The 12,338-nt window shown below is 25.9% G+C and overlaps 1 protein-coding gene across 1 annotated transcript; it reads right to left on the reverse strand.

Annotated features, from left to right (window-relative positions):
* Nucleotides 1–2,653: 2,653 nt before the first annotated feature.
* On the reverse strand, nt 2,654–5,129 carry LOC137834535 (vicilin-like seed storage protein At2g28490). Its single transcript, XM_068642561.1, has 5 exons — nt 4,792–5,129; nt 4,224–4,405; nt 4,000–4,080; nt 3,461–3,901; nt 2,654–3,291 (listed from the first exon to the last, which is right to left on the reverse strand). Exons 1-5 carry the CDS (start codon nt 5,099–5,101, stop codon nt 2,869–2,871), a joined length of 1,437 nt encoding a protein of 478 aa, XP_068498662.1. The 5' UTR covers nt 5,102–5,129; the 3' UTR covers nt 2,654–2,868.
* Nucleotides 5,130–12,338: the final 7,209 nt, after the last annotated feature.

The raw sequence follows: 12,338 nt of genomic DNA on the forward strand, positions 1-12,338 counted from the left end.
TTTAATTTTGAATGCATTAAAAAATAAATATTTTTAATGTTTAAAATAGTTAGAAATATAATTAATGAATAAAGAAATGAGTTTTTACAAAATAAAAATAAAAAAGTAATAAATTTAAAATTTTTAGTTTAAAATTATGTTTTTAAGAATGAAGAAAATAAAAAATTAAACCCTACAACAACATAAAAGTTAAATCTATAAACATAAATTCATATTTATTTTTATTATTATTAATGATGTAATCATGTTAATTTCAAGTAAAATTACAGGACATAATTATAAAAAAAAAGTCAATTAGTATTAATTAATAATGGAGACAAAAATAATATTGAAGTGTGTACCTTAAATGCAAAATCGTAAAAAAAACTAATGCAAATGTTACACTTAATGCTTAAAAATGAGAGAAGAAAAAAAATGCAAAAATAAATAAGTCTAGAAAATAAAAACAACAACAATAAAATAAAAACAAAAAACAGAAATAAATAAAGAATGACAGAAAAAAATAATAACTAAAAACATAAAAGATATAAAATAAAGGTAAAACAAAATAAGATAAAGATAAAAAATATAAAAAAATCCAAATAAGATAAATACAAGAAATATAAGGCGATACTAAATAAGTATATGTTGATCATAAAAAGAAAAATAAATGAAAGATGATAATTCATTTAATATTTTCTTCAATGGTACATTAAATAGTTTGTGCGAAATGAAACATAATTAATGAGGAGAAGTGCACAATTCAATAATGTTGGGACAGATTCTTTATGTGTGTCCTGATATTTGACAATATGAACATTTTTTTGTTCGTTGTTCTCTTATGTCCATATCAGTCTTTATTCAACTTGGTTTTTTTATAATTATGTTTTGTATTTTTTACTTGAAATTAACATGATTACATTATTATTAATAATAAAAATAAATACTAATTTATGTTTATAGATTCAAATTTTATGTTGTTGTAAAGTTTAATTTTTTATTTTTTTCATTTTTTAAAAAGATAATTTTTAAACTAAACATTTTAAATTTATTAATTTTTTATTTTTATTTTGTAAAAACTTATTTCTTTATTCATTAATTATATTTCTAACTATTTTAAACATTAAAAATATTTATTTTTTAATGCATTTAAATTTTTTTTTTTTTAAATTTATTATTTATTTATTTATTTTTAAAATGGTGCTAGATAGGGAAATAAAAAATAAAAGGGTGTTAATAGGAAAATAAAAACAAAAGGGTGATAGATAGGGAAATAAAAACAAAAAAGGTGCTATATAGGGAAATAAAAACAAATGGTGCTAGATGAGGAATTAAAAGTGTAAATGACGTATTATTTTAAACTTATTTCAAACAAACTATCATATTTAATCATTCGAATTATTATCAATTATGTTCCTCAATTGGATTTTAATCCATTCAAATGAATACTCGACAGATTAATATATCATAATATAGAGAAAATTATTCATGTAATAAAAAATTATGTATTTGATTTATATAATATATAAAAATTTGTCAGATTAATATTAGTTTTTAAGTTCATTAAGCTTGAAAACACACCATAAATAAAAAATATAAATTGTTACCAACTTTTTATGATGATAATATTTTTTAAAATAATAAAGAAAAAAAAAACAAAAACACTCTTTGTTATAAGGAAAAACAATTTACAATCTTATTTAATATTATAATTATATATATTATCGTAAGAAATGTTATTCCTTTAAATAATTTTTAATATCTAAGAATTAATATTTTTTTCGTTAAATGGTTAAAGACACACCATTTTCACCCAAAATTCATTATAACAAAAAATAGAGAGAGTTAGACATCACCATTAAAGAAGAATGGAACTTTTGGTGAAATATTTAAATCACGAGTCCTTTTTATTCAATAGATTATTTTTTAGGTTCAACTATCTTCGAGTTATTATTTTGTTGAAAGCTGGATGAATATATATATATATATATATATATATATATATATAAATATATATAAATATATATAAATGCTGTAATATTATTCGTACATATTTCTTTTTTATTTGTCTGTACCACATTCTTTTTAACATTTATTTAAAAGGATGAAAAAAATAGAAGAGAAAATAAATGTATATCTAATCATTGTATAAAGAGAAATATCATTTAGTACTCATTTTTTTTAGTTTCATTTTTTAGAAATAAATTGATTGAATATTTTTAAAAATATATATATAATTTTTACAAAAATTATATATTTTTCAAAAAAATTATACTTTTTTTAATTATTCATAATAAAATTATAAAAATGTATATATTTCAACGTAATAAAGATGTAAATACGGAAACACGTGTGTATCATATAGTATTTATAATTACCATTTAAATTGTTATAATAAATACAATGAAAACACCAAACAAATATTAATCTTAAACTATTTATTGTGTTAAATTTTCTATTCTCTTTATACTGTAAAAAAATAGTAAAAAACTGTGATGCTAATGAAGTTTATAACTAATTTTTGCCTTGTAAAGTAGGTCAACAAATGCAGAATCAAAAGCAAAAAAAAAAACCAAGTAACTACTACTAATTCAGTGAAAGATCGCAGTAACTTGTGGCTCCTCTCACTACTTGAGAACTACTGTTCTTAACTTTCAAAATGAATGTGAATGAATTCATTGGAATTGGTTGATTTTATTCACTGATCAGTATAAATAATGAGTGATAATCATCTCAATCAACAAAAGGAAAACATAAAGCATCATCAGGGAAAAACAAAAAACAAAAAAAGCAAAGCCGATTCAAGGTTCCACCTTAATCTCACTATATCACTATCAAAATGTGCCTATAATTAAATCACTTAGCAAAGATCAAAACCCCATAACCATTTCATTCCTTTGAAAGCTTTGGAACTGCATCCACCACCACCTGCACCTCTTGATGTGGTGCTGGTAGAATCACAGCTTCGTGTTGTGCCTTAGCCATGCTCCTCATGGTCTTTTCACTCACCCCAAATGCAGTTGCTAGCTCAGGCCCCATCATGGTCCTTATGAGGGACGTGGCTCCCACCAGAAATATTGGCCTATTCTTCTGAGCCGAGGTGGTGAAGCCAAAGAACTCTAGTGGTTCACCATTTGATGCTATTTGGCAGAAGGCATAGTACCTTGGAATGAAGAACACATCCCCTTCTTTTATCTGAGTGTCCATTGCATTGCTTCCATCTGGAAACACTACTTGGATCCTACCTGAACCTTTTAGCACTATGCCATATTCTGTTGCCCTTGGATTCACATGGGGTGCCATCATTGATCCCTGCCATGTAGTCAATAATGTACAAAAACAATTACCATAACTCTCCAACAAAATTTTGACCTAGCTTTTCTTAAACGTTTTCAAGACAAAATACTTTAAAAAAATGAATGTTCACAATTATTGTTTATAATGTTATCAAAGGGAAATATTGAAGAGTTTGTTTGCATACAGCTGAGAGATTGACATGATAAATGCCAACGCCAGAACTTCTGAGTGGATGATAGTGAGAGCCATCTACAGCAATGCTCCAACCATAAGTGTTTTGAAAATCTGGTTTTCTGTCATAAAGGTTGTAAGTGCGAGGGGGTCTTTTAGTAATCATCTCCCTCGTGTTCTTGTTCTCTTCCCCAAATACAGATTCCAAGAGCTTCCTCCATGACCAACTTGTTTGTTGCTCTTCTTCATCACCAGATTCCTCATCCTCATCCTCCTTCTCCATTTCCACGTTTTCTTGTCGTTGCTGTACCATCTCATTCAGGTGTTGCAGTTTTTCTTCCTCCTCAAGCTGAAGGAACTCGGTCCATATGCTTGTGGCATGTGAATCTCTCACATGCACAATCGCCCCCCCGTGTTTCTTAGTGAAGAATTTTCTTAACTCTTCTCCAGATACCTGCAGGTGAGTTTATAAAAGACCGTTGTTTGTGGTTTGTGTTGTGTGTGCATGCTTCTAAATTGTTATATATGTAACCAATAAAGTTGGTAACTTACGTTAAAAGAAGCTTCAAGGATTTCATGCTCGAATCCAGCAAGTACTGGGGCTGGATGAAGTCCACCTCCAATATAGAAGGACTGCATGCAACACATGCACAAGAAAAATTGAAAATTGTGTCAGAAGAACTACAATATAGGAAGATTAATCAGAGTCAAATGAATTGCATGATTTTTTTTTCAATATTAGGAGGCATTTTTTCATTATATATGGATCCATGTACCTGGAAAACATCATCTCCCAAGCTTTCAGAGGGTTCAATGCTGCAGATAATGTGAAGCTTTTGGCCACCTTCAATGTTAACTATGTAGAATGCAGAACCAGCTGGAATTTGATATACGTCTCCCATCTTTAAACGTCTTCGCGCCAGTTTGCCTTTGTTTACGAATCCCAACTTTGCTTCCCCTGAAATCAATGCCGATTTAACTTCCAAATTCTCAAATTTCCATGGAGGTTATTATGATAAACGTGTTTCATTTTATTTTCTTCTTTAACAAGAAGACCTAGCATGTTACTCAGCATTTCTAACGAGTTTCTGACAAAGTTCTTCATCTTTATATTGTTGCTTTAGAATGGTGAAACAAAGAGGACCTATTTTATGTTCTTTCCAAATGATTAAAATTCTCGAACTTTATATGTCATTGTAGGACTTTAGAAAGCGAGTGAAACAACTTCACAATGATTACACAATTTTGAGATGCTCTTAGCTTCAAGTTTCATGCAGATTAAACCAAATCTACATACACAAGCCTAAAATGCATGCATGCGTGCATATATATATATAATAATACCTGAACGCACGAATATGATCAAAGTGGAATCAATGTACTGAGGAATGAAAAGGGACTTTGGTTCCATAGTAATGAAACCAATGTGCAAGTGCCTCTCCGAAGCTTTACCACCATAACTTTCAAACACTCGCATCTTCCCAGCGCTGGTTTTGATCACGAGTTTGGATTTCTTCATCAAGAACAAATTGTCTGGGGTTGGAGGATCCTCTTTTCTCTCTTCCCCCTCTGTACTCCAGAACCGCCCCATTGTTACTGTGACGCCATGGCAAAGAACAAACAATAAGATCAAAAGGGTGACGCTGCTTCCCATTGTTTCTCACTGTAGTAATAAAACTTGAGTGGTGTTGGATGGATGCACTGTGATTGCTTGATGAAGAGAATTTATAAAGAGAGTGAGGCACGAGACAGGTGCAGGCCATATAGGATCTGAAGGAATTTTCTGACCATGTTTGAGGTATACATAGTAGTCAGATACGTTTCAGTTGAGAAAAAAAATGGATCAAGGACAGACATTGATCTGTGCTTGAAAATCTCTGCTTCACATGCCTTCATTCGACTTCACATCCTCTGCAACATTTCATTCTCATATAATAAAAATAGATCAAATTCAAATATTAAAATGGATCTAAAGTTACATGAAACAATACAAATTGATAAAGTTCTTCTATTATAATATTCTCTTTATCTTTATTTATGTTGTGTTGTTGAGCAAAATTGATTATGAAATGAAATAGATTATTTGATATGGATCAAACTCTTTGAGATCATGACTTGCTGTGTATATTGATTTTAAATTCTTAAAAGCTTACCTATGTTTTCTATGTAATTGTAATTGATACATGAATAAATACTGTTAAAAAATCATAAATGATTTGCATGTGCATAAAAGTTTGACTGTATGAATAAAAATAGATATACATGCCTTTATTATGGATTTTAGAATTTAAAATACATTACACATTTTATATTATATTTTTGGACTTAAAAATGTATTTTAGCTGGTAAAATTTGTAAGATCTAGAAAACAACCTTAGAGAAGTGAAGTGGTATATTTTAAATGATACCTAAATATTTTATTATTAAAATAAAAGAATATATGAATAGAAAATTCAGTTATTTAGTTTTATTTTAAAAAAATCACCATCTTTCTAAAAATTTAAGTTCTTTGATCATATTATAATTTTTATTATATTTATTATTATTAATATAATTGATACTTATTAATAATATTAATAATTATTTTAAGAATAATAATAATATAAATTATATTAATAATAATACTAATAATTATATTAATAATAATAATAAAAATTATATTAATAAGAATAATAGAAATTATATTAATAATAATAATAAAAATTATATTAATAGTAATAATAAAAATTATATTAATAATAATAATAAAAATTATATTAATAATAATAATAAAAATTATATTAATAATGATAATAAAAATTATATTAATAATGATAATAAAAATTATATTAATAATAATAATAAAAATTATATTAATAATAATAATAAAAATTATATTAATAATAATAATAAAAATTATATTAATAATAATAATAATTATATTAATAATAATAAAAATTATATTAATAATAATAATAAAAATTATATTAATAATAATAATATAAATTATAATATTAATATAAATTATAATAATAATAATAAAAATTATAATAATAATAATAATAATAATTATAATAATAATATAAATTATAATAATAATAATAATAATATAAATTATATTAATAATAATAATAATATTAATAAATTAATAATAATAATAATATAAATTATATTAATAATAATAATAATATAAATTATATAATTAATAATAATAATAATATAAATTATATTAATATTATTATTTATATTATTAATATTAATATAATAAAAATCATAATAATACTAAAGAATTTGTCTGGTATAATTATTTGTCGTTTACATATGGAAAAGTCCGTATGTAATTTCTCTTTACATACGGAATTTAATTCCTGTTTCATGGCGCCAAAATTACATACGAATATAATCCGTAGTGTTGACTTTACATACAGATTTTGATCCGTATGTAATAATCCGTATATAATTAACGTTTTTTTTAGTGGCTAAAAAAAATAAAAAATTCTAAAGATTTATCTTAAATCTTTCCTTTGTGTTTTATAGAATGACTCCTAAACCTCTTACCCCTCTCCAACCTTCTTCTCATATGAACCAAATTGCTAGGGCTATTGAGATTATGACAAATGCCATCCAACAACAGAATATGGTAAATCATCAGACAACAATGCATCATTGAAAAATTGCTAGATCAGTAGCATCCACTTCTCATGTGAGTCAGTCTCCGGAGCAGATGGGACTGACAGAGTTCATGAGCACAACCCACCCATGTTCAGCGGGAATGCCACTCCTAACCAAGCAAACCAATGGATTAAGGAGTTACAAAATTTATAATACATTTCAAATATGAGTAAAAATAGAGATGTTACAAAATTTATAATAATTTTTAAATTGAATAACTCAAAATAAAATTTTAAATAATTAAGATGGTAGAATCTCAAAATAAAACATTTATTGACTAATGGATAGTTGGAATTTGAACTTTTGTTACAAAGATGAAAAAGAAAGTATGGATGTTGACAAAAATTGGCCAAAGTTATGGTGTTATAATGCGGGATGGTTAAGCCCATGCTTAATTATCAACTTATAACTATATAATCATTGACTTTTTTTAGTGTGATGATTACGCATAACTAGTGTCAACGTTTTGGAGTCTATAATTATTTTTATACAATAATTTTAAAATTATAATTCTTACCACTGTAAATAAAATGAATTTGACTGAATAATTATGTTTCATAATTTTCTTATCAAGTATTTCTTGAAGAATAAAAAAATCTAAAATAAATTAATTTTAACTTTTTATAAATTAAAATCGGTATATGTATTCCAGTTTTAGAGTCGTGATATGAGATAATTTTTATAATAAAAAGACTATAAATCGATTTGAATGTATGAGAGAAACTCAATTTATTTTTCTTTTTCATCGAAATATATATATATATATATATATATGCATGATTATTAGATGCTAAGTTTTTTTTTAAACACTAACAATGTAATCATATAATTTATATTATATTACATTTAAAAGTATAATATTATCTTTAAAAAGGAAATAAATATAGTTCTGTTAGCCAATATTCTTATAGTACCAATAGAAGGTTTATAAATCATGATCGATCGCTACGTTGAATGTGATTCATAATTTTTTTTTATAAATATATATATATATATATATATATATATTTTTTTTTTTTATTTTAAATACGTTGAAAATATTAAGAGCTTAACTTTTTTTCCTGTTTTATAAATTTTTTGAACCTTCAACATTTTTCCAAATACAAATGAGTGTTATTTCGATTTTAAATTCCCTAAAATAATATCAAAGTATCAATCATTATATTCCATATAATTTTTAACTTTCATAATTAATGTTTTCTTTATAATTTCATCTTTAAAAGATCTCAATAAATCAAGAGAGAAATATCTATTTTGATATTGATACTCATCAAAATAGTTGACTTTAATAAATTTTACTCAATTATCAAGAGACTATTAAAAAGAATAAACTCCCCAAGTCAATTCTTGTTAATATATACAAACTAAAACAAATGGGTTTGTCAAAAGATTAACGTGTTATGCCAACATTTTAATAGCAATTGTTACATTGATTTCACACTTAATGAAATATTCAAAGTTCATAGTGTATTAATTAGGTTTCCACCAGAGCAAAAGTATCTCTCTGGACTCCAGAGTCAACAATTTGGAGTCTTTTTGACCGAGAAAAAAGAAAATACAATTCTAATTCCAAGTCATGTATATATCCCCACAAGAAAGAGAAGAAGATTATATTTTCAATTTATTAAGAAAAATATTCATATCATGCAAGAAATAGATAAAAAATATATATATATAAGTCAAACGATGGCATTGTTATAAATAATTACAATATTTTTAATTTTAATATGATCTTTTTCTTTTATTACAAGAAAAATATAAAATAGAAACCAATTTTAAAAATAAAAAATAATTAGTTGCTATAGTAACTAAATTAGAGACCATTTTAGAAATTAAAAAAATTGTTTTCTAAATTAGTTTCTATTATTGTTAAATAGTTTTTAGTATATAATTAGCAACCAAAGTTTTAATTACCAATTATTTAGATTATAAATTTGGTAGAAAAATCTTGGTTGCTAATTAAATAATAATTTAAAAATCATTTAATAATAATATAAACTAATTTAGAAATCAAAATTTTTGTTAGTCTCTAAAACTGGTTTCTAATTTAGTGTTAGTAAAAATGTCTTGAAACTGTTTGAATATATATTAAATTTAGATATTTTTGAAGTGATGAAAAATTCACAAGGATTAATTAATTTAAGTAAATTAAAATAAAAATTAAAGAGTAATTCTTCAAATAATTGTTATTGTTGGTGATTTCAATCTTGAATTGTGACTCTTGATCTCGGTTAAAGATGAAATAAGTACCTAAAAAAATTCTTCAACATTTAAAATTTCGTATGTGATAGTTGAAGTATTTATTATTGTTATAATTATATATCTTTTATCTTATTCTTAAACTTGTATTACAAGATATCATATCAAATTATCTTTGACACGAATTAATGAGTTAATCTTTTAATTAAAAAAAGAAAGTTTTATAGAGGTATGTTTTTCTCAATTCATTGTCTTTAACACCAAACTTATTTTTGAGTGGCCGAGGCGTGTTAAAAAAAAAGTGTGGACCACTTGATAACATTTCTCTTTCACACAATTGCATTAATGTGAATTGTTTCATGTTAAAGTTGTACAACATGTACAATCTCATTTACATTATGCAATTATTTCTACCTTCTCTCCATTATCTATTTCATCAATCACTGTCTCTTCCACTTTTCAAGGTGATGATATCTAAGTTTACACTTCTATAATCAATGTTGTGTGTATTAAAAAGCGTTTTGATAGCAATAACAAATTAGGTTGACATTATTTGTGGTGGTCTATGTCTTATGTTTTGTATATAGTGAAAAAAACTAAGCATATATATGAAAAGGGATATGTCAAAAGACTGCGTATTGATTATTGGGAAAAAAAGTGGGTGGTAGATCCATAGATCCGTGTAAAAAACAAAAGGCAATTACAGCATATATGTAATATTAAAGAGATGACATTATCTGTTTCCCTTTTTCCCAAGTCTTCGTTCCCACCTGAACCACCAAATCTTGTGTCTCAAATATGAATATCATTAATGATCTTGCTTTCTGCAACAACCACACATTCCCTTGTCCTGCATGCAATTGAGTATCTAGAACCTTTTCAAGTTCTTCAATGGATCGTCATTCGAATTCGTGTGTGAACAAAATACATAGTTCTGCAATTTGGTCATGTAGGCGGTTTCAAACTTTGTGCATGGTTTCGTTTCATTTACACACACAGGTGCAGATCATTCAGACTCAACCTAATGCCACTACTCATGTCTGTGGATTAATTACAACCCACCAACACTGTGTGTATATATATATATATATATATATATATATATATATATATATATATATATATATATATATATATATATATATATGCCTACTTGTTCTATATTAATTGTTTTTTTTTATAAGCAGTTGCTTTTACTCTTTTAATAATGCTGTGCAGGAAAGAAATGGATAAAGATAACTTTTGAGTCTTCTATTTTCTTATTTAGTAAATATTGCTTATTATTTTGTGAGTAGTTTTCTATTCAAAATAAAAAGTGTATTAAATAATATATTAGTAAAACTGTAAAATAATTATTAGAGATATAATTTTTTTCCCAACAATAAATAAATTAAATAAAAAACATTTCAGAATATATTCCAACTCTTATACATTTAAAGTTCAATGTCTCTTTTAATTCTCCGGTTGGTCAATATCAAATTAATAGGCCATAATAAAAACATAAATATTTCATATGGAGCAAGTAATAGAGCATTTCCATATTTATAAATCGATACTACTAATAAATCTTGTCTCACGAATGCCATTTCACCCAAAAGTATGATTGCATTTTATAACCAATTTACATAATCATTCCTGCAAAACTAGCACATATATCTCTCTATCCTAGAGATATGATTAGTAATGACTGTCCAAATTTCTAATCCAAACAACATATGTCTATCCATTTGTTATACAACACTCTCCACAAAAAATCTTCTTGCATCTATATTAACATGATAAACAATAATAACCAAATGCATGAAACATAATATCACCTTGCATCTAGACCACACCCACATACCTCACTGTCACCCCCAAAAATTAAGCACCTTCTCACAAAAAATCTATTATATCTCTCCCACCCAATCCAACCCATCTTTCTCCTTTTAGTATTCCATAAATCCTTTCTAGAAGTCCAGAACCAACCTCTACTTTTTATTACCCCACCTCATCTTCATGTCTTCTTTCAGATAGTTTTCAAACATTCTTTTTTTGGCTCCATACACCATTACCACTGAGAGTATGTGAACATAGCTAGATTTTCTTTACTAGTTATCCATGACATGCCTTGAGTTTTGTCAGTGTAAAAATCTGAAAGCTATCAACTTTGTCATTACATCAAATTTTGAGTAGTGACTTGAAAGTTTTTAGTTGTGATTAAAAAATATGTTATGCTTTTAGTATATAGTAAAACTTGATTTAAGTGTATTTTTGGGTTTGATACGTGGATTATGTTTATACACGAGATATTTCTTGCGTGAAGTTTGTATTTATGTATTTATTAACTTTTATTGTTTATAAAATTATTCATAAATATATAATTTCACATATAAGTTATTAAGTAGACTTTAAACTTAATTCAACCTTATAATAAATTAGACTTATAATCTATTTATATATTATAAAACTATGTTTTAATTATATAATATTATAAAACTAAAGTACCTAATATTTGTTTTCATAATATATTGTAGAAATATTAAAAATGATTGTTTATTGTGGATGAAAAAATTGATGGATTGAAACGGAAACATGGATGCTCTGAATTCCATACATGCAATCGACGTATACCAGGCTTCTGGAAATATGATGCATATATATTGTCCTCATCTATCATTTATTCTTCCCCTGTTTATCAACAAATGACTTTTTCATATAAATAACGCTAACCATTCAAAAATTGACTAATTAACACACTCTACTATGTATCTCCACTTTCAGTCAATAGAAGGAAAAATAGTGACTGGTTTGTCAGAAACAGAGTTACGATATAAGTTGCCGACACCTCAAACTGTTATACGGTTGCGTTGCTTTATCGATATCACCTCTCACGTGGGCAGCACGAGATCTAAATTATAGCACCCAAAACGCGTTTATGGGAGACACACACATGCCATCATAACCCACAAACACCATTACTCTTCCCACACCTTTTCCTTCTTCCTATGCTCACTACAAATACGAAAATATTTTATTAACACCCTCTCCAACTAATACAT

This window comes from Phaseolus vulgaris, chromosome 5, assembly GCF_051622355.1.
Source record: "Phaseolus vulgaris cultivar YP4 chromosome 5, ASM5162235v1, whole genome shotgun sequence".
Classification (NCBI taxonomy): Eukaryota; Viridiplantae; Streptophyta; class Magnoliopsida; order Fabales; family Fabaceae; genus Phaseolus; species Phaseolus vulgaris.

Bases quoted from the DNA above. Each gene is read 5' to 3' on its own strand.
- LOC137834535 (XM_068642561.1), bottom strand. From the start codon at position 5,101: ATGGGAAGCAGCGTCACCCTTTTGATCTTATTGTTTGTTCTTTGCCAT. The intron at 4,406-4,791 runs GTATTATTATAT...CATTGATTTCAG, and splicing joins GATCATATTCGTGCGTTCAG to GGGAAGCAAAGTTGGGATTC. The intron at 3,902-3,999 runs GTAAGTTACCAA...ACTCACCTGCAG, and splicing joins TCCTTGAAGCTTCTTTTAAC to GTATCTGGAGAAGAGTTAAG.